The 23,017-nt window shown below is 44.9% G+C and overlaps 1 protein-coding gene, 4 non-coding genes and 1 pseudogene across 5 annotated transcripts; 5 read left to right on the top strand and 1 right to left on the bottom strand.

Annotated features, from left to right (window-relative positions):
• Positions 1-7,293: 7,293 nt before the first annotated feature.
• LOC146288767 (uncharacterized) lies at positions 7,294-8,022 on the bottom strand (annotated as a pseudogene).
• A 9,957-nt stretch (positions 8,023-17,979) lies between these two features.
• On the top strand, positions 17,980-22,195 carry LOC146288762 (heat shock cognate 70 kDa protein). Its single transcript, XM_084698173.1, has 9 exons — positions 17,980-18,108; positions 18,762-18,971; positions 19,178-19,383; positions 19,469-19,621; positions 19,824-20,379; positions 20,577-20,779; positions 20,978-21,176; positions 21,394-21,626; positions 21,738-22,195. The coding sequence occupies exons 2-9, from the start codon at positions 18,767-18,769 to the stop codon at positions 21,936-21,938; spliced, it is 1,956 nt and encodes a 651-aa protein (XP_084554299.1). The 5' UTR covers positions 17,980-18,108; positions 18,762-18,766; the 3' UTR covers positions 21,939-22,195.
• On the top strand, positions 19,013-19,106 carry LOC146288766 (small nucleolar RNA SNORD14). The gene has a single exon (XR_014757498.1). It is a non-coding gene; the product is annotated as a small nucleolar RNA SNORD14 (small nucleolar RNA).
• LOC146288765 (small nucleolar RNA SNORD14) lies at positions 19,661-19,754 on the top strand. The gene has a single exon (XR_014758150.1). It is a non-coding gene; the product is annotated as a small nucleolar RNA SNORD14 (small nucleolar RNA).
• On the top strand, positions 20,415-20,508 carry LOC146288764 (small nucleolar RNA SNORD14). Its single transcript, XR_014755251.1, has one exon. It is a non-coding gene; the product is annotated as a small nucleolar RNA SNORD14 (small nucleolar RNA).
• Positions 20,818-20,911, top strand: LOC146288763 (small nucleolar RNA SNORD14). The gene has a single exon (XR_014756381.1). It is a non-coding gene; the product is annotated as a small nucleolar RNA SNORD14 (small nucleolar RNA).
• Positions 22,196-23,017: the final 822 nt, after the last annotated feature.

Raw genomic sequence — 23,017 nt, 5'->3', positions numbered from 1 at the left:
CATTACCTGACCATGTCAGGTAATGTGGAACAGCATTCTTCAGGTAAAGTGGGACATATAGTCAGAATCAGAAAGGGATTTATTCGCCATGAAAGTTTGCACAGACAAGGAATTTGCTTTGTCAGGAAGGTGCATACAATAAACATACATTTAGCTTAAATTTAAATATATGGTCTAACACCGGAAGGGAAGAAACTGTTTGTGTGGCGCCAAGTTGTATTCCTGATGGACCGCAGCCTTCTGCCGGAGGGGAGTGACTGAAACAGGGAGTGTCCAGGGTGGGAGGAGTCGGCCACAATCTTATTCGCTCGCCTCAGGGTCCTCGAGGTGTGCAGGTCCTCGAGGGAAGGCAGATTGCAGCCAATCACCTTCTCCGCAGTGCGGATGATACGCTGCAGCCTGCTCTTGTCATTGGCAGTGGCAGCAGCGTACCAGATAGTGATGGAGGAGGTGAGGATGGACTTGATGGCTGTGTAGAAGTGCACCATCATTGACTTTGGCAGGTTGAATTTCTTCAGCTGCCGCAGGAAGTACATCCTCTGTTGTGCTTTCTTGGTGAGGGAGCTGTTCAGTTCCCACTTGAGGTCCTGGGAGAGGGTAGTGCCCAGGAAGCGGAAGGACTCCTCAGTGTTGACTGGGCAGTCACACAGGGTGATGGGGGTGAGTGGGGCTGTGTTTTTCCTGAAGTCCACAACCATCTCCACTGTCTTGAGAGCATTGAGCTCTAGGTTGTTCTAGCTGCACCAGGTCACCAGGTTGTCCGCTTCCCACCTATAATCAGACTCGTCTCCACCAGAGATGAGCCCAATGAGGGTGGTGTCGTCCGCAAACTTCAGGAGTTTGACGGACGGATGGCTGGAGGTGCAGCTGTTGGTGTACAGGGAGAAGAGCAGAAGAGAAAGTACTGTAAAAGTTAACATCCTTCATATGTTTTGCTATCTGCTAAACACAGTTGACAAATCAAGAGATGAGGAGTGACAAGTGGTTGTCAAATTGTAATTCTCTTATCTCGATACATTTTTTAACAACTGGCTCGAGACAATAAAGTGAAGATGGCAGCAAAGTAGAGCTATGAGCTCAAACGGAAGCAACTTTTTTTATGGAACGAAGATGCACTGTGTCATTTGTCGTATGTTCCCGTCTAAAGCAGACAAAAGTGGATATTTTTACATTTTACAGAAGCACCAACAATTTTCGACAACAATACCCGACCAGCCATGCTAGCAGTAGCAGACAGCACCTGGTTTGCGTGACAGCTAAACGGATGGTTGACAATCCATCTTCCAGGCCGTTGACTATACTGGTCAGGAATTTCAATGAAGATGCCCATCGTGTTATTGCACGACTTATAACAATGGCATATCACGTAATTAAGACAAGCCAGCCGTTCGCCTCGTTCCGCCAGGCTATTGAACTGCAGCAGAAGAATGGTGTCGACTTGGGTACTTGGTATCATAAATCAAAATCAAATCAAATTTATTTGTATTATTTGTATAGCCCTTTTTACACGCAAGCATGTCACAGAGGGCCTCACATACGCCGATAGAACTGCCCCTCAACCAACCTAAACCCTCAATGAAGACAAGGAAAAACTCCCAACGGGAGAAAAAATGGAAGAAACCTTGGGAGGAGCAATTCAGAAAGGGATCCTCCAGAGACGGTTGGTAAGAGAGAGGAGCAGAACACAAGTTAAACATAGTCATACAATGTCAATGGGTTTTGAAACACCAAAATCCGTTGTTCGGCTTTATAGACTTTGGATGGGACCTTGAAACTCGCTGTTGGACGTCATGGAGACTGGTTTCCGGTTGACGACCTGGTCCAGCGTTGGTAGACCGACACCCAAGCAGGTCCTGACAGCTCAGACCCCCCACACCACAAGGGATGTGTGGGGGGGACAGAGAGGAGAACAGGGATTAGAGAATGCCAGGAGCAGCTAACAGTTACAGTCGTAATAGAATGAGATCCCCACCGGTCAAGTGTGGACTAGTGCAGCAATTTAACAAAGCTAAGAGGGTATTTGATGCACACACCAAGACAGCGACAGCCCCCCTTGGTTGGAACATGAAATCTGTTCCGGGGGAAACAACTCTGAAATAGGTTATATTTATACGAATAAGGATGAAAACAACCAGTCCCCCGTTGTCTCCAACTAGTAAACAATAACAATATACAGCAACGGAACTAATACAGTAACAATATACAATAACAGGTTTACTTTATTTGTGACATCTAAATGGGCAGTGTGAACAAGCTAAAAATTACAATTTAAAAGTTACATGTGATACACACATAGGCAAACGCACACCCCAGGTTTACATAGAAAGTACACACATACTTACCTTTAACAATCATAGAATTGACTAAACAAGAACGTTTTTAATATAGTTTTAAATGTCAAAACAGTATCAGCCTCCTTAATTGAGACAGGTAATTTGTTCCAGAGAAGAGGTGCTCTATATGAGAACGCCCTACCTCCAGCAGTTTTTTTCTTAATTTTGGGTATTACCAGATAGCCGGGAGTCCTTGCGGGGCAATAGGGTGCAAGGAGACCGGAGAGGTACAGTGGTGCCAATCCATGTAAAGATTTGTAAGTTAGTAGTAAAACTTTGAAATCAGCTCTGGCTTATATAGGGAGCCAGTGTAAAGAGATAAGAGTAGAGGTTATATGATCAAACTTTCTTGTTTTTGTCAATAGTCTGGCAGCAGCATTTTGTACCTGCTGTACATTTTTCAAGTAGGTAATTGGGAGGCCAGAGAACAACACATTGCAGTAGTCCAATCGGGACGTAACAAAAGCATGTATTAGTTTTTCAGCATCATCCTGTGAGAGGAATTTTCGTATTTTGGCAATATTACGTAGATGGAAAAATGCAGTTCTGGTGATTTGTTTAATATGGTACTCAAACGAAAGGTCTGGGTCCAATATGACTCATACATTTTTTACCAGCTGGCTTTGAGATACTTTGGCCGAAAATTTGAACCTCGGTTTTATCCGAATTAAGAAGAAGGAAATTTGCTGTCATCCAAGTTCTCAACCCGGAAACACATTTTTCCATAGCATGTGGAAATTCTCCAGGCTTTATGGACATGTATAGCCGAGTATCATCTGCATAACAGTGAAAATTTACCCCAGAGCTTCTAATTATGTTTCCTAAAGGCAACATATAGGGCCCTATCTTGCACCCAGCGCAATTGAGTCAGTCAACGACGCAAGTGTCATTCCTGGTTTGCACTCGACGCAAAGCCGACTTTTCCCTCCACAGACGCACGTCGAAATGACTTTGCGCTCCCGTGGGCGGTTAAGCGAAAAAGGAGGCGTGTTCCGGCGCAAACGTTCCCTGGTGCTATTTTGCAGTTTCCGAAAAACAATCCCGCTGACCAGGAAAAACGTGGTTTAAAGTCAATGGCGTAATATTCAGATGCTATTTAAGGGCGCAAGCTTGGTCCGTGCACACTGCTGGCGGGGCCAGGGTCTTCTTTCTGCGAAGCTAAGTTACTTTGTTTTGATTTATGGCATGTTACATTTCTTCAGTGATTATAATAAGATTTTCATAAGAAATTTCTATGTATGTGAACTTCATTTGTAACAACGGTGGCAATTTCCTCCCATGACTGTTTAACCGAAGCTAATTTGGTTAGGTTTCTTCTCCCATGCCCATCAGAATCAGAATTTGGTTTATTCGCCATGAAGCTTATGTTACACAAATACGCTATTTGCTGTGGTAGGAAGGTGCAAACAATAAACATATGCTGGTATAAATTAAGTACATTACTTAAACGAATTCTAAGAACTAAACAATTTTAAAATATAACAATAAAAAAAAATATATATATATGTAAAAATAAGAATAATAATTTGAATGAGTAGCATGAGTGGGCAATTTAGTGCAATGAGAAAACTGCTCTGCTTTTCTCATACAATGTCACTTCTCTATATTTTACGGCCCTGACGACAACGTCGATCTCCTCGGCTGTGAACCGCTGGCGTGCACCTGGCAAATCCGCCGTTATAATAGCAATTCGCTATGGAACAAGCGCTGCTCTTAAAGGGAATGTGAGATAATGCTCTGATTGGAGCATTGGAGCAATGCTCTGATTGGACTTCAACCAAGCTGAAGTCACGCCCATAAAGTTACTTGCGCTTTGCGTTTTGATACTTGTGTTTCAGATCGTCAAAATAGGGGGGGATAGAGTAAAAATAACAGAGGGCCTGGAACCGAACCCTGTGGTACTCCGTATTTTACAGTGGAGCTCTTGGATGAGCAACCATCATAGTGGACATATTGTGATCTATCAGATAGATACAATCTAAACCACTGAAGTGAAGTACCAGAAATCCAAACATAGTTCTCCATACGTTCCAGGAGAATTTCATGATCCACAGTGTCAAATGCTGCACTTAGGTCTAGAAGAACCAGAACAGAGATAGAGCCCGCCCGCGTCAGAGGCTAATAATAGATCATTGACTACCTTAGCTAATGCAGTTTCAGTGCTGTGGTGAAGACAAAATCCAGACTGGAGAGGTTCATAAAGCTGATTTGAGGAGAGGTGCTCAGTGAGCTGTTTTGCCACAGCTTTTTCGAAAATTTTTGAGAGAAATGGCAAATTTGAAATGGGCCTGTAGTTGCTAAGACAACCAGGATCAAGGTTTGGTTTTGTCCAGTTACAATAGATTCATTAACAATACTAAGCATGGGTGGTCCAATAATAGGGAGAAGTTCCCTACAAAGTTTGGCAGGGAACTTGGGAGGGGATCGAGAAGGCAGCTGATGGGTTTTGAGGAATCTACCAGCTCGATGAACGCTTCCATAGAAATAGGGTTAAAGTGAGTGAGAGCCTCAACATGCAGCATGCTGGGTATAGAGTCAAATTCAGTGTTGATGGTCACTCCTCCAGCACTAGTACTGTGTTTGTTCTTACTAATCAATTTAGAGAAATATTCTGATCTGGACCTGATAAGGACTTGCTTGTACTCCATTTGGCTGTCCTTCCAGGCCAGGTGGAAAACCTCCAATTTAGTGGTACGCCACTTATGCTCTAATTTTCTAGTGGACCTCTTGAGAGTGCGGCTTTCCTCTGAATACCATGGAGCCATTTTCTTGTCTTTTCTTTTCCTTAGTTTGACTGGGGCAACAGAATCTAGGGATAGCTGAAGAACCTAATTCAGATCCCTTGTTTTAGCATTTAATGATTTATTTGGGACGTCCAGTGCTTCTAGTCACAGAAGGGGAACAAAGGGGGTTTGATTCTCAAACCGAGGAACAGATAGGGTACTCACAGGGACAAGTAGTAGTAACCACAACAAGGACAAGAAAAAGACTTGACACAAAACAGGAACCTAAATACACAGAACCAAACGACACACAGGTGGACACAATGAAGCTAACGAGACGGTGAAGACAATGACAGGGAACACTAGGACAAGGCAAAACCAAAAACAACAGGGGGGGCATGGCTGTGGCCGTGACAGAACCACCCTCTCAAGGAACGGCTCCCGACGTCCCACAAGGCAGGGCAGGGGGGGTCGGAGCTGGTCCGAAGGTCTGCCCGGAGGCAGGGGCAGGTCCGGGAGTCGGCCCGGAGGCAGGGCAGAGGGCAGGGGCAGGTCCGGGGGTCGGCCCGGAGGCAGGGCAGAGGGCAGGCGCAGGTCCGGGGGGTGGCCCGGACGAGGGGGCACGGACGAGGGGGTGCCTGGGAGCGAGGACGAGGGGGTGCATGGGAGCGCAGGCACGGGAGGAGGCTGCGGCCAGGAGTCCCCGGGGGGAGGAGGCTGCGGCCAGGAGTCCCCAGGCGGAGGAGGCTGCGGCCAGGAGTCCTCGGCCGGAGGAGGCAGCGGTCAGGAGTCCTCAGGCGGAGGACGAGGCCGCCAGGAGTCCTCGTGCGGAGGACGAGGCCGCCAGGAGTCCTCGGGCGGAGGACGAGGCCGCCAGGAGTCCTCGGGCGGAGGACGAGGCCGCCAGGAGTCCTCGGGCGGAGGACGAGGCCGCCAGGAGTCCTCGGATGGCCTGGCACTGGGCGGCACAACCTCGGGGCGAGGCAGGGGCTCAGGGCAGGAACGAGGCTGGGGCACAGGGCAGGACCAAGGCTGGGGCACAGGGCAGGAACGAGGCTGGGGCACAGGGCAGGAAGGAGGCTGGGGCACAGGGCAGGAACGAGGCTGGGGCACAGGGCAGGAACGAGGCTGGGGCACAGGGCAGGAAGGAGGCTGGGGCACAGGGCAGGAACGAGGCTGGGGCACAGGGCAGGAACGAGGCTGGGGCACCGGGCAGGAACGGGGCTGGGGTACCGGGCAGGAACGGGGCTGGGGCACAGGGCAGGAATGGGGTAGATCTCTGGCAGAGATCCATTTTAAAGGTAACCAGGCAGTGGTCTGATAACATAGGATTGTGGGGGTGGACAATGATGTCACTAATCTTGATTCCCCGTGTGAGAACTAAATCCAATGTATCCGAGTGAAGATGGGTAGGTTTAGAAACCACCTGAGTGAGACCTGTGGAATCCATTAGAGCAGTAAAGGCCTTACTTAGAGGATCTTTTGGGTCATCCACATGAATGTTAAAATCACCCATAATTAAGATATTATCAGTATATGTCACAAGATCAGCACTAAAATCTGCAAATTCCTCTAGGAAGAGGGAATACGGGCCGGTATAGAGTAACTAAACAACATGAGGGAGGGGGGCAATAGTAGAAGAATTAGTCCTTTTTAAAGTAGTTGGTGGTTTCATGCAAATTATCTCAAATGATTTAAAGGTATTTACAGATTTTAGGCTAAGGTTGAAGCTAGCTTTATATATCATAGCAACACCGCCACCTTTCTTTGAGACACAAGGGATGTGTGAGTACGCAAAATCCGGAGGCGATGCTTCATTCAGGGAGGAATATTCTTCAGGTTTAAACCAGGTTTCGGTGAGTCCAATCAGGTCCAGGCTGCATTCAGACATCAGATCATTAATCAAAACGGCTTTGGGGATAGAGATCTGATGTTTAGGAGCCCATCATTCCAGTATGGGTTTTTGGCAGCTTTAGACGTAGATAATCCTTCTGAAAAGGTGGCACTGTTATCAGAAAACTTAGTAGGAAGAGCAACGGGGGAGCAAGGCTGAATACATATTAAATTGGTATAATTCCTAATAATTGAGGGCCGGAATTTGGAAAAATGGCAGGGGACAGACACCGTCTCAATGGGAGAAACGACATCAGCATCCACACTGGCTACACTACAAGCTGAGCTATCGGGCCCCCAACAGCTCACAACATGCCTATCAACATACCTGTCAGATTCTCTAAGAGACTGTGGCCCGGCTTGTTCTAGTGAGTGTCAGGCCTGCTCTAAAATAGCTTCAATATTCCTAGACAAAAGAAAAGCACCTCTCCAGCTAGGATGGAGCCAGGTTTCAACAAGCCAGGTTTGGCCCAGAAACGAGACCAATTATCTACAAATCCTAAACCCTGTTCTGAGCAAAAGCGAGCCAACCAGCGGTTGAGAGAGACAAGCCTGCTGTAGATCTTGTCAGTTCCCCTAACAGGTAGTGGGCCAGAGACTATTACTCGATGCCGACTCATCTTTTGAGCAAGGTCACATGCCCGAGCTATATTAACCTTCGTGAGCTCTGACTGCCTCAGCCTTACATCATTGGTGCCAACATGAATGACAATGTTCTCATACCTATCATCAGTGCGTGCGCCATGTGCCTTAGCTTGGGCATTTGCCTTAGCCCTAGTGCTAGCCAGCACCCTAAGATTAGCTTCTATGTCGGTAGCTCTGGCCCCAGGTATGCAGTAAACTGTCGCTGGTTGCTCTAATCTAATGTTACGAGTGATGGAGTCACCGATCACTAACGTCTGAGGAGTCCCACTCCCACCATGCTGCAAAGGTGAAACCGGTGGGGCTAAACTTGAGTTCTCCCTCACGCTAGGACTCCCTGTCTGTGATGTTGCGCCAGTCGCATCTAAAGTTACTAGCATACGTTCTTCCTCAAGCGACTGAACGCGACTCTATAACAGAGTCAACTTATTGAACAAAATGGCACATGTAGGACAAAGTGAGTGGTCGTGAGACATTATAGTTAACTACGTGAATAGTTTATGCCAACCAAGATAATCCGTCAAGAGCGTTGAGTTGGCTAGTTCAACAGGAACAGTACTGTAGCGTCGAGCTCCAAGGAAGAAAGCCGCGCCGAGTAAACCTATAACTAAGACAGTAGATGTATGGATTAAATCGGTAAGGACAAAATAAATGAAGTAACATATAGTGTCGTGTTGGGTTCTTGAGGTATGTAAGACAGACGCAGCAGGGTAGATTCACATGGCTTAACTTTATTCACCGCCCGAACTCTAATACCGCCCCCTGGTGCCCAGACAGTCTCACCTATTATAGATCACACCACATCTCCCTTTCTGAGAAGCAATAGACTGTGAGCTACATCATTTATGATCAGGTTGCATCAAACTCTTAAACTCACATTTGTATCACTGTTAAACATTTGGTCTACCATAACACATTTCTTTACTGAACTATTTCCCTCTTTTCCATCCTGTGAACACACATTGAGACCGGATACCAGTAAAGAATATGAACCCATTGAGACCTCCTTAAGCTACAAATGAACACAAAGTAGCCATCCTAGACAGTTAACTTACAGCAGGAGTCAACCTCCCTGTAAACCCTCATCACCTTAAACATTAACAAACCACCCTAGTATTCCCCAAATACTTTAAGCACATCTTTTTTTCTTTTGCGCACTCACAGATCCAGACGATCTGGCTTTGTGATAGACCTGCCAGACCTGGTTTTCACAGTTTGGGGAGTGCCCTGAGGCCCTTCAGGAGACACCTGACTAGCGTCCGTCCCAGTATCCTGCCGGTCACCCCCAGCAGCATGCTCTTGTGTTTCATTGCTGTTGTCTGCTGACATGGGCACAAGGTGGCGGTGATTCGTCCTTAAAGTGCCCCGTGGTCCACTGACCAGGTAAGATCTAGGTGTTCCATGCGCGGATGTCACAGTACCTGTAAATCTTGTATCTGTGATCCACACTTGATCTCCTGGTGACAGGTCAGAGAGGTTTCTCACTCTGTGTCTGCGGTCATAGTTGCTGGCGTCCATCCACCTCTTCTCCCCTTCTTTACGCTGCACCGACCGAAGGTCTGCGATGGCTGGCTCCAACACTGCCGGGAAAGCTGGCACGGTGGTGCGCAGGTGACGCCCCATGAGCAGCTGGGCCGGACTGAAGCCATTGCTCAAAGGAGTGCTCCTGTAAGCCAGCAGCGCACGGTAGGGGTCTGTGGCTTTCTTCAGCAGGTTTTTTATGGTTTGGACAGCCCGCTCGGCCTTGCCGTTGCTTTGAGGGTTTCTTGGGCTGCTAGTTGCATGCTTGAATTCGTACTCCGTGGCGAAAGCTGTCATGTGAGCCCCCTTGAACTGGGGCCCGTTGTCAGTGACTAAAATCTCTGGTATGCCGTGCCTGGCAAAAATTGACTTGAGGTGCTTCACCACATCCACACTTCTTGTCAGGCTCAGCTGGGCCACCTCCACATACCTGGAAAAATAGTCCACAACAAGCAAGTAGTCCCCTTGCTTCTGCCATGGCCTATCGGGTAGCTTGGAAGGAATGAGAGGCTCAGCCCCATTGGCACGTTCTTTAACGCACGCTGTGCATTTCAACACCAGTTCACCTATTTGGCTACTTAGCCCAGGCCACCACACAGATTGCTTGGCTCGTTCACAGCATTTGACTATTTCCTGATGCCCTTCATGAATTTTCTCTAGCACTTTATTCCTCATTACTGAAGGGATAACCAACCTAGTGGCCCGCAACAATAGTCCATATTAGTCAATAGTTGTGAGTACTGAGGACAGCCCTTTCAGTCCAGTAGGATCTTACTAGCACATCCAGTCTGCTGCAATCTGGCCATCCCTCAATGCAGTACTTCATCACTTCAGCGGACACGCTGTCTGCACTCAGCTGTTTTTCTGTCTGTACACCTGCTCTGGTATGACAGTAACGTTGGCCCCTGTATCAATCTTGAACCTAACATTAGTATGCCTTACTTGTAAGTCTACTGTCCTGTTCTCCTGCATCAACAGTTCCCAGGAATATGTTGTCATTTTCCGTGACAGCACTCACACTTTTGGTAGACTTGCACACTTTGCCATAATGTCCTCGCTTACCACAGTTGTAGCAGTCTGCAGTCTTTGCTGGGCACTGGAATTTAGCGTGACTTACCACAGTTAGAGCATGACCTAGCCTCTGCTCCTGATTGTGCTTCATGCTTCTCTTTGTACTGTTTGGCTGTCTGTCTTTTATCTTTCCAGGCTTGCTGTTTGGCTGTCCTAGTGTGCACGGCATTCACTGTAGTTTTAATAGCATATGTAGCATCTCCTCTGAGATCTGATTGTTGCCATTTAATGTCCTCTGCTTGTCTGACCATATTAATGGCTTTAGCCAGATCCAGTCTGTTCTCCATCTGCATTTTCTGTGAAAGCACATTGTCTCTAATGCCTTCCACAATCCTGTCTCTCAACAGTTCTTCGCACAGTGCCCCATACTCGCAATCTTCAGCCAGTGCATATAAAGCTGTTATAACGGTGCGTTCACACTGCAGTTGGGCGGGCAGAGCGGGGCGTCGGCTTCCCATTCATTTTCAATGAAACCAGGCGTTGACGCCCGCGTAGGGCATTGTGGGAAGGTGAGCGGGGCGGCGACGCTTGCGTAGGAGATTGTGGGAAGGCGAGCGGGGCGGCGAAAGTTGGATTTTCTCAACTTTATGTAAATGAGGAGCATGAAAACGCCAGCGATGGCCAGGTCAGGTTGGTTTCTTGTTTCTTGTAACGTAGCAACTGTTGCTCATGGTAAACATTTCTAGGTTTGACAATTTCAAGATGGAAGAGCAACTCATGTATGTGTGTCTTCATACCCTTTATTGTATGATACGTCTATGTTCGATTACAGAGACGAAAACCGAAAAAATGATGCCTGGCGCAGGGTTTCTGAGGTTGTCGGCGTCCCTGGTGTGGTGTATTTTGTACTTTAATTCAGTTTCTTCACATTACGTAACTTTCTTCTGTGCTAGCTGCGTAGTCTTAACAGCTTGTTATTCGACGCTGAAATGCTGGCTGGCAGCCACTCGGTATCCATACAGTAAATGTGTAGAGGCATGTCATAATCTAGCGATTGATTTGCAGAGATTTCGAGTAATATAATAAAAGGTTACACATGTCAACGTTTATGTCTAATGCATCTTTTTTTCCAGCCGGAACAGACCCGTCACATAGAGTGCGGGTGGCATTTAATCTTTCACTCGGCCTTAAAAAAGTGTGGAAAAAGATAACCTATTGAGTGCTGTAGAAAACATCATGTCAGATCTAGAATGCGTATCGGATTTTTGCTCAATGTGTGTAAAAGTTGTATTTTGTCTGCACATTCGCCATGACATTATACGAACTACAACAGTGATTTAAGAGAACTACAGCTCTGAATGAATCTGTCTGAAACGCCCCCGAGCGTGGTGCACTGTGGGAAGGCTGGCGATGCAGAGCGGTAAAAAAGTCTGCAGTGTGAACGCACCGTTAACGAGTCTGCAGATTCGGACGGCCCCTGAGCTCGCTGGTTAAATTTAGCTCGTTGGTAAATCAAATTTTTCTTCGGCACGGAAAGGTTTGTGAAGCCGTCCCTGATGGAGCTGTATACCAATTTCTGTTCAGCGGTGAATATGAGCCCTTAAAGCGCGTCATCAGCCTCGCCCCCAATGCAATATATTAGCGTGTTCACCTGATTAGCATCTGACGACTTATCCAGGTCACTAGCCATTCTGAAGCGCTTGAACCGTCTTATCCACTTTTCCCTGTCTTGTGGCTTCGAAAAGTTGAAGGATTCCTGTGGGTTCATTGAGAACGTAGCAGATGTTTTAGCAGGAGGTTGTGGAGGGTCGTTCTGTTCTGGCCCACGTTGCCCGGCCACTTGCTGTCCTCGTTGCGACATACTTGCTAAATTTGCCGGGTTTGCGTTTTCTACACTGTTTCGTTTTTTTTCTCCCCCTTCTTCTCCTATAATGTCCGCTATCCTTCCACTCACTGTAGCACCACTTCTGACACCATGTCGTGTTGGGTTCTTGAGATATGTAAGGCAGACGCAGCAGGGCAGATTCACATGGCTTAACTTTATTGACTGCCCGAACTCAGCCCCAATACCGTCCCCTGGTGTCCAGACAGTCTCACCTATTATAGATCACACCACATATAGCGAGTAGGGGGTACCTGCAGAGCCGGAGACCCCGGAGAGCCCGGAGAGCCGGAGAGCTTCAGTTTCAGGACCGCAGTTTCAGGACCGCAGTTCTAGGACCCTCGTTTTATCTGACAGCGCCATGTAGCGAATGGGATAAACATGGACCGGAACAAGATAATAGTGTCCTGCAGTAGTGAATATTGTAGGATTACGGCTCAGAACAAGATGGTCTAGAATCAGAGTGTAAGTAGCTAATGTGAATCGCGTATGGTTATGTATAAAACAATTCTGGTGTCTTGAATTGGACAACGTTAGCTAGCTAGCTAACATCAACTTTGCTGTCGAAATCATTTCAAGACACTGGAGTGGTTATCAACGTCAAACAAACAACTTGATTAGCTAGAGCTAACATTCAGTAGTCAGTGTTTCCCCAAGGATTTTTTTTAGCAGTGGGGGCAGGTGTGTCCAACCCCCCCCCCCCCCCCCCCTTGGCCGAAATAAAGTTCGAACCCTATATTTTGGAGTAGGTTAATGTAATAGTCTAATAACAAATGTAATATTGCATATATTTTTCTCCCTTTTCTTTCTTCTCTATTTTCCATATAGCAATACAGTTAGACTACTTAAAGTATGTTCTAAATGGCAGAAATATGCTGCCAATTAATAATTGATGTAACAACTTATTGTAGCCTTAATGGTCAGTAGCCTAGCCTATCGATCAAGGTACTCGAAAGCATGTACACTGTTCATTTGATCTTGATAGGCTAAGCATTCTTTAGCAAATAATAACAATATTCCCACCTAAAATACAAATGTGAGCAAGGGCAGCAATCGCTATCGAATCAACAGGCATGCAATTATGCTAGCAGGGGAAGAATACAAACAACGAAAATCACCAGTAAACTTAAATTCGCAATAACTGTGGACTAATACAATAACAGGCTTTAATGAACTGAAAACATAAGTTATACGACTTACAGTTCTCAAAGACGCACACACGCAATCTCAACTGCGCTGTGAAGCACGTGTCCTTGCTATTCTCCGACATGCACTCTAACAATCACTGCTGATAGACGGCCTAAAATCTTGTACAGCCCTATTTCTGATACCGTGGCGGCAGAAATTTAGCCGTGGCAGGCCGCCACGACAAAATCAACATAGGGGAAACATTGGTAGTTATAGCATTAGCTAGCTAGCTCTATACACATAGCTTCCTTAAAAACGAACTGTAAATTGTTACTCAGTTTATTTGTTTAATGAAACAAACAGAAGCGTGATGTAGCTTATGTAAATCAAGTATTGTTCAACATATTTAAGTTAGCTAAACGTTCAAAACAATTCTGGTACAATTATCTGTTCACTTATGATCATTTTATGAAATACGAAGTTTTAGACTATTTGTTTTGTTTTATTGAAACCATAGTGCGATTTTGGCAAGCCCAACTACTGTTGGTGTCTTATGATAAAGCCGGCACATTAATAAAACGTTAAAAAATGATAGGTTAAAAGCAAGTGGATTCGATCCGTCAGCTAAACGAAATCTGCAGCCTACTGTCTAAAAAATTAATCATATAATTTTTGTAGGCCATCATATAGGCTACGGCCTGAGTATACTGAGGAATCTGTCCCTGCAGAATGCAGAAAAGGTCTTCATCTCTGGACCAGTTTATAATCGGAAGTAAATAGAGAATGTACAATTTCTGCACAATGCCATACAACCTTATAATCTACTATTAATACCTTTATTATCAACCACTTAAGTAATGCTAATTAATGTACACTACTTTGTTAGGGTAACTGATATTTATGCTTACCTAAAAGCAATATTGTCTTTACTATTTCAATGAAGTGGAGGAGTTTGATAAGGGGATATCTAAACAATTGTGCACTGAAGGTAGACCATTCAACTAGTAAGTAGTGCTGTTACTGACATCACAATATGGGGTTTGAATATTGAAAGGTCAGGAAAAGTCAAATATCCATAATGTTTTTTTTATATTTGTTTTTCTTGCTTCTATCTCTCATTGAAGGATGACGTTGTATGGAGGTCTAGATGGAGTGATATGGAGGGGATGGAGTGATATGGAGGGGTGATTGTCATTGTTTGACAATTAATCAAAATAAACAAAGTATATCTTGAATCTGCCCTGACATCAACCTTGTCTTGCCACTCAAACATTACACATTTGTGGTTGACATTGAGTGACTCCAAATACCCTAGCAAATAAAATAGAACTTCACTTTTCCAGAACTTTGTGGTGTCAGACACATCCAAAATGTAGCATGCACACAGGCATGTGCAGTATTTACAGGTATATGAAAGATGATCTTATCCACTGATGTGATCAATGTTTTGAGTCTTGTCCAATACAAAACATCATCTAGCATGCCCATCCACACCAAAGGAAGCATCCTCATGCAGCCCATCCACCATAGAGGTTCACCACTAGCAGCAGAGAAGGAAGCGGTGGATCCTCACCATGCCACATTACTCAAAGAAAATAGTTTTTTTTTGTGATGATGACATTAAATAAAGTATAACAGATTAGAGTTAAACTTGTATTTCCTCAGATAACTTTGATACTTATGTATAATAGAGCATACAATAAAATAATGAAACGAATCACAGAATACATACATTGCATAAGTATTTTGACAGAACCCTGTGCGTGTGTGTAATTTAATTATCTGCAGTATGAATCAAGGATTTACTCATGTTTAGTAGGTGTATTCCCAACAGATGTGGTTACTTTCTGTTAAAGGCACTAGAGATATTCCACAAACACAAGCCTAGCATGTGCTTGTAGTTTTTCCAGATGGGAGTGCATGATGCAGGAAAGTAAGGGCAGCATCATCGAGACTTCTACACTTCATGTAGGCAAACTGGAGTTGATCTGCCAGGTTCTGGATTGTCTCTTGTAGTTACAAAAGTATCAGACATTCAAAACTCTTCATCACCACTGATGTAAGAGCTACATGTTGGAAGTAATTGGGAAGCCTGGGTCTGCTCTTCTTTGGAACAAGGCAGATGGCAGAGGTCTTCCAAAGAGCTGGAACTGTGTGTTCCAGCTCTTCCAAGGACCAGTTGAACAGGTCACAGAAGACAGGGCCAGTTGTTTGTAGCAGGTCTCCAGGAGCTTGTTATTACTGATGTTATCTGGACATAATGCTGTGTTGACTTTGGCTATTTGGTGAAGTTAAGCCCTCGAGAACGAGTTCAGAGTATCTGCAAAGGTGCTACACTACTTAAGGCTCATGTTGCAGGGTGTACATTGGTTCTCTGTAGTCCCAGAAAACTTTTAAGGCCACAGACATCACACATCTGTCCACATTGATATATTTTCCACCTTTTCTGTAGGCTATTTTAGCTTCCTTAATTTGCTTACTTAATTTTGTCAGATTACACTGGATCTTGACATCTATGAAATATGATTTCTTGAATTATGAATTTTAATTATCCATTATTTATTAACTGAACATATTTTCTAATATTATACATTTCTATATTATTAGAACATATTTTCAACTATTATACCTTTCTATATAATTGTGTCATCAAACATCACGTTTCTTGCCTCACAAACCATTCAAATATCTTGTTGCAATCTAGTGACACTGCCTTTCAATTCGCTGGGTGGCGCTGTCAGGGTCCTAGAACTGCGGTCCTGAAACTGCGGTCCTGAAACTGCGGCTCTCCGGAGCCTCCGGGGTCTCTGGCTCTGCAGGTTCATACTATTGCATTTAGCCAGTGGCGACTGGCCATTAGGTGCAGGTGCCCCACCTGTTATCAACAGAAAGAACTGCAACAAAATTCTGTTATTTTAAATTTCTCGAACATTTTTATTTTCGTTTACTTCGAATAATTTACTATCTATGAATATAGCGTCTTCCTAAATTGTTTCGTTTCATTCGTTTGTGTTAAGATTTGATTTCATATTCATTGGTCCCTGCCTTGTTGCTTCAGACTGCGTTCTGCCAATTCGAGTTAGCATAGGCTAATCGTGAAGGTGGGGCTCTGGTGGGGCTAGCCCCTCTCTCACAATGCAATGTACATTGGACGTAGGAAAGTATTAATACGCATGCTCAGAATGTAATGTTATGTAAAGTAGATCACACAAATTTGAAGCTAGTGGGGCTGAGAGCCAGTTGCCCCACCACAGCGTCATTTCGTATTTCAGACCTGATTGGCTATCTGTCTTTCTGGCGCCAACATTAGTCGGCAAAAAGGAGAGCGTGGTGGGGCTAGGCCCTGTCTCACAATGCAATGTACATTGGAGGTGGGAAAGTATTAATACGCATGCTCAGAATGTAATGTAATGTGGATCACACAAATTTTATGCCAAGTGGGGCTGAGAGCCGGTTGCCCCATGATTGATTGGCTGCTTGTCGCCAACATTAGTCGGCAAGAAGAGCGAGGAGATGTAGCTAGATTGTCTTAGCTAGCTTGTTAGCTTCACAAACGCCAGATAACTTGAGAAAATGAATAAAGTGGATTTCATACTTGAGCACCGGTTATATACCCTTATATACCCTATAACCCCTTAATTTGGAGGAGAAAGTTGAAATAAAGCAGCTTAAGTGGTGCCCATCAGCCACGATATTGTCATCGCTCAAACTGCTGGTAAAAGTATAACCGCAGGTTTAACGTGGAGTGGTTTTTGAAGAAAAAGTGGCCAACGGTTAGTCTAGTTAGCATACAAAAGAAGGCACCTTTCTCTTCAAGTGAGCTCTCAGCTTTGGTGAGTGAAAGCATATTTTATCATCCTGCCTTTGTGGTGCTGCTCCGTGCATTGGTCATATTATGGGGCTGGATCGATAGATAAAGATGGTGACGTGTCAGTGTGTCCATGCTTATCTGGTTGTTGTCATAGAATGGATCTGTATCCCTAAAAAGTTGTATTTCTGCTTCGTTGTGGCCTTCCTGTTGTGTTGAGCTCATTGCTGTTTGCGCATGGCCCTGTAGGCACATCGGTTCTGAGCTTGGTTGCATTCCTAATTTAGGTTTGTAAATATGACAGTGGTAATTTTACATGTGTGTGAGAGACAAGGAGAGCAATTACTGTACACAAGAACACCTGGTAGAAGCAAGCCGCTCTGTCGTTAAATGTGTTGTGTGGAGCCACGCTGTTTGTTGACGTGTTAAATGAACACATCAGTAGCAAGAGGGACTTTTGTAGCTTACTGGTATCCTATATTTTAAAATGTTTTTTGCCCCACCAATTTTTTACATGTAAAAACGCCACTGCATATAGCGGTTAACAAGAAAACATTTGGGAAAAGTTTGGAGCAGCTCAGATTTAGCGCGGTATGTCGTCAGACAGGAAAAAGGTGTGAATGTAAAAAATGTTGCAAAATCTTCTTCACTATTCAAACCATCAAAACAATCGTTTCAAATGCTTTCAGCAAAAACGCACATTTTCTTCAGGAAATGTACCTTTCTAGTTTCGACTTAGTACCTTGATTTTTTACTGACAGAAATGGGCTTCCATACGGGCTCGGCCCACCATCTAAAACGTCCGATTCCCTACACAAATGTATTGAGCCCGCCTCTCTTTCAGTTTAATTGGTTGAATCTGTAAACCAATCATTTTCCTTTCTGACCTCACAACATATTTGAGGAAGTAAAACTCCTATCTGCATTTTTTCTTACTGCGTGGGTGATAAGGTGGGAGGGATATCAAGGGCTGTTTTGGATGCTGATTGGTGAGTTTGGAAAGTCTTTGGAAATGTTGGCCTGTCATTGGTTGCCATCCCGGTATTAAAACCGGCCCGATTCCATTTGCCTTTCTTTCTTTCTCAAAGGCGGAGATCCAGTAAGCTTCTCGGCAGCTCAGCTCCAACTAACATCATTATCGTCATCAGGCTTTAGTCAATTAAATCGGTAAGTACTATGGTCTGGTTGAACTTAACTATTTTTATAACACTTGCATATGATCGAGACATGTACTGTAAGCATCGTAATTTAGTACCGAATTGAGTCTGGTAGCGAAAAAGCAACGCTGTCGGAAGAACCTAGCTACCTACTGTAGCTTGTTAGCTGGTATTTGACTTGCAATCATTGTAATGTTTTGTGTGTTTGTCTTGTAAAATATTTAGATATACGTCACACCACGTGTGTATTGAGATTGTCGAAAGTTAGCGTTAGTTTTTGTCGAATTCGGTAGAGCTAGGCTAACGCTAATCTGACCTTTTTGTTAGATATCCAGTTTGTCAGACATTATTCATTTTAAACTGGTAGGTGATCCTCCTGTATGGATCAGCTATCTTGGGAACATAAGTGTGGTAGATGTAACTTATTACTAACAGGTTGCATGCAGGTTTTTCGGCACTCGATAACGCATGGTCATGCTCAGTGGTTAAGGCCTTGCGGTAGAGAATATTCTAGAAGCCCATCTCTGACCCCACGTGGTGTGACTCATTTCACTGAGCAGACTTCCGGTATTACATTGCAATGCCAAAGCTAATAGGTTTTATGATATGGATTCCTTCTGAGGCTTGATCTGTATTTACTAAATATTTTATTTTTCTACATAGACAAAATGTCTAAGGGACCAGCAGTGGGCATCGACCTGGGTACAACCTACTCTTGTGTAGGAGTCTTCCAGCATGGCAAAGTTGAAATCATTGCCAATGACCAGGGTAACAGGACAACTCCAAGTTACGTTGCTTTCACTGATTCTGAGAGGCTCATTGGTGATGCTGCAAAGAATCAGGTGGCAATGAACCCAACCAACACTGTATTTGGTAAGTGCATTGGATGATGTGCCTGTTGCATTCAACCTAAATCACTATGATGAAGTTTATTCCTGCCATTCGTAGTTTCCACCAGAGGTGTAAAAACCAAAGATGGCCCAACTCCTTCCTTGGATGTCTGAGTGATGTGAGAAATTCAAGTCAGAACGGTACTAGAGTTCTCTTACTGACATGTTTTTTTTGTTTGTATATTTTAGACGCAAAAAGACTCATTGGCCGCAGGTTTGATGATGGAGTTGTGCAGTCTGACATGAAGCACTGGCCTTTTGAAGTCGTCAATGACAACACCCGCCCCAAAGTACAGGTTGAGTACAAGGGCGAAACCAAAAGCTTCTACCCAGAGGAGATCTCTTCCATGGTTCTGGTTAAGATGAAGGAGATTGCAGAAGCCTACCTCGGCAAGGTAAGATTTTATGAATTGACTAAAGCAATATTTTGAATGCCATGTCGTGACATTCAAATTGACCTCTGGTCTATTTCTTCCTTAGACTGTTAACAATGCTGTAGTTACTGTGCCAGCCTACTTCAACGACTCTCAGCGCCAAGCAACCAAAGATGCTGGAACCATCTCTGGCCTGAATGTCCTGCGCATAATCAATGAGCCGACCGCTGCTGCCATTGCCTACGGCTTAGACAAGAAGGTGAGCTACCTCAGAGACCAATTTTTTTCTTATTTTTTTCCGCTGTGATGAAGTTTATTCCTGCCATTCGTAGTTTCCACCAGAGGTTGAAAGACCAAAGATGGCCCAACACCTTCCTTGGATGTCTGAGCGAAGTCGTTGGACCCTGCTGTCTGCCTTGTTAATGATATTTTAATCAATCGAGTCCCCTCTTATTCAACAGGTTGGAGCTGAAAGGAACGTCCTCATCTTCGACCTTGGCGGTGGTACTTTTGATGTGTCTATCCTGACCATTGAGGATGGCATCTTTGAAGTCAAGTCCACTGCTGGAGACACCCATCTGGGTGGAGAAGATTTTGATAACCGCATGGTCAACCACTTCATCGCAGAGTTCAAGCGCAAGTACAAAAAGGACATCAGCGACAACAAGAGGGCTGTCCGCCGTCTGCGCACCGCCTGTGAGAGGGCAAAGCGCACCCTGTCTTCCAGCACTCAAGCCAGCATTGAGATCGACTCCCTGTATGAGGGCGTCGACTTCTACACATCCATCACTAGGGCCCGCTTTGAGGAACTCAATGCTGACCTCTTTCGTGGAACTCTGGACCCAGTTGAGAAGTCACTCCGTGATGCCAAGATGGACAAAGGGCAAGTCCATGACATTGTACTTGTTGGTGGCTCCACTCGTATCCCCAAGATTCAGAAGCTGCTCCAAGACTTCTTCAACGGCAAAGAGCTCAACAAGAGCATCAACCCTGATGAGGCTGTTGCCTATGGAGCAGGTGAGGCAGTCGATGAACTTCAGCTCCTCTTAAGTTTGCTGTGATGACGTTTATTCCTGCCATTCGTAGTTTCCACCAGAGGTTGAAAGACCAAAGATGGCCCAACACCTTCCTTGGATGTCTGAGCGACAATGACCAAGTTATAACGTTAATCCTGTACCTGGTGAGGATTTTGACTTGATTGTAATTGTTTTCAGCTGTCCAGGCTGCCATCCTGTCTGGTGACAAGTCTGAGAATGTCCAGGACTTGCTTCTGCTGGATGTCACCCCCCTGTCCCTGGGTATTGAGACTGCTGGAGGGGTCATGACCGTCCTGATCAAGCGTAACACCACCATTCCAACCAAACAGACTCAAACTTTCACCACCTACTCTGACAACCAACCTGGTGTGCTTATTCAGGTACAAAGACTGGATAGAATGTATCTGAAATCCTTTTTTCGCTGTGATGAAGTTTATTCCTGCCATTCGTAGTTTCCACCAGAGGTGTAAAAACCAAAGATGGCCCAACTCCTTCCTTGGATGTCTGAGCGAGATATAGATGATTGTTGCTTTTCAAAGAGCCATGCGCACTTTGCTCATACTGACTTTGACCAACAGGTTTATGAGGGTGAGAGAGCCATGACCAAGGACAACAACCTGCTGGGCAAGTTTGAGCTGACTGGCATCCCCCCAGCTCCTCGTGGTGTTCCTCAGATTGAGGTCACCTTTGACATTGATGCCAATGGAATCATGAATGTGTCTGCTGTTGACAAGAGCACTGGCAAAGAGAACAAGATCACCATCACAAACGACAAGGGTAGGTGTCCTGAACTCCTTCAGTGATCTGTAGGAGGGGGAAATCGCCCACTAAACTCCTACCAAGGTTTCTTAATATTTTTTCCGGGAAGTTTTTCCTCAGCTTCCTTGGGGGTTTAGGTGTGGTCTGAAGGCATGTGAAGCCCTCAGACATGCTTGTAAAAGGGCTAAGCATGTGATTGTTTTGCTGTGTGTTAATGGATTCCTATTCATTTCAGGTCGGCTCTCCAAGGAGGACATTGAGCGTATGGTCCAGGAGGCCGAGAAGTACAAGTCAGAAGATGACGTCCAGCGTGACAAGGTATCATCCAAGAACTCTCTGGAGTCCTATGCATTCAACATGAAGTCCACCGTGGAGGATGAGAAGCTGACTGGCAAGATCAGTGAGGAGGACAAAACCAAGATTCTGGAGAAGTGCAATGAGGTCATCAGCTGGCTGGACAAGAACCAGGTAAAGTGTGACCAGTTAATTGCTGCCTTAACTTTCTCATGGCCTTTCCCCTTCATGGAAGAAGCAGTGGCATTCATCCTTGGTGACCTGATGTCTTATTTTTACTATTAGACTGCTGAGAAGGAGGAGTATGAGCACCAGCAGAAGGAGCTGGAGAAGGTGTGCAACCCAATCATCACCAAGCTGTACCAGAGTGCTGGAGGCATGCCCGGTGGTATGCCTGAGGGCATGCCCGGCGGCTTCCCTGGAGCTGGAGGTGCCGCTCCTGGTGCCGGTGGATCATCTGGACCAACCATTGAGGAGGTCGACTAAAGCCATTCCATCGTTTCTGCAACTACCTCTAACCCTTAAACGTTTTAAGTGTTTACCCTCTCGCTGCCTGTGCAGCAGAGTGCAATTTAATACAGGGGTGTAAGGGATCACATTTGTATTGCAACATTGTTTGCAGAAAGACAACCATTGCACGAATAAGCTGTCAGTTTCACATCTATGGAATATTTTTAAATTTGTTTAACTGCCTTTATCACAATGCCTTGATGAAATAAAATATTCTGACCTTCCACCCCCAAGTTTGCTTGCTTGATCTTTATTGATAACATTAGCTTAATTGTACACAAAACCCTGAGACTTAACTAATTGTTCTTACTGGCAAAAGTCCATTTCATCCTTGTATCAGTGTAAGTGTGTGCTTGAATCTAGTTTTCCCTGCAACTTCCAGGTCTAGGTTCTATAGAATTAAAGAAACTCTTGTTTTCTGATTAAGAAACCACTAAACACAATGAAATAAATGGATGATAGTAGCCTGACTTTGTCATACTATTAATTCTAGTCAGAATGAGTCTAAAAACTGTTGGGCTGTGGCAATGGGACTTGTTTCAACCGAACCCGAAACAAATGCCTCTTTGCTCTGGTTGTAGGTCTATCCAATTGAGCAATGTAATATGTTTGAAAACGAATTCAACCCAAGGGCTCTTTCGTGACGTGGTTGATTACGTTACTGTTGATCATCTGTCCATCGTCGTATAAAGCCCACCCTGGCAATTTCATTGGTCCGCCCAGATCCTGGTTTTATGTAGTTGTTCCTAATATGAGACCCTCCAGACCCAACTTCCCGACCCAATTTTTTTGTGCGGGGTGAAGTTGGTCTGGCAGCCAGGCAAGGACGATAGGTGGTGCCCTCGTATAATTCAACAATTGAAACTTATTTTAAGAAGCGATTGGCAAACAAGCAGTCAGACTATTGAAGACGACTTACTTGACCAAATATCTGACAAATTGGATATGCAAAAACTCAGGATTACATGAGATACAAAAATTACAGCAATATAAATAAGGTGTTCCATCTTAACTGTGGACGCAGACATGCTTCTCATGACTGCATTTAACTGTAG

Source organism: Hypomesus nipponensis, chromosome 5 (genome assembly GCF_054491055.1).
Source record: "Hypomesus nipponensis isolate SF chromosome 5, ASM5449105v1, whole genome shotgun sequence".
Lineage (NCBI taxonomy): Eukaryota > Metazoa > Chordata > Actinopteri > Osmeriformes > Osmeridae > Hypomesus > Hypomesus nipponensis.
This window is presented reverse-complemented; position numbering and strand designations above follow the sequence as displayed.

Excerpts from the sequence above, each read along its gene's own strand:
- LOC146288762 (XM_084698173.1), top strand. The coding sequence starts at position 18,767 with ATGTCTAAGGGACCAGCAGTGGGCATCGACCTGGGTACAACCTACTCT. Across the intron at positions 19,622-19,823 it reads CCTACGGCTTAGACAAGAAG|GTTGGAGCTGAAAGGAACGT; the intron begins GTGAGCTACCTC and ends CTTATTCAACAG. Across the intron at positions 21,627-21,737 it reads GCTGGCTGGACAAGAACCAG|ACTGCTGAGAAGGAGGAGTA; the intron begins GTAAAGTGTGAC and ends TTTTACTATTAG.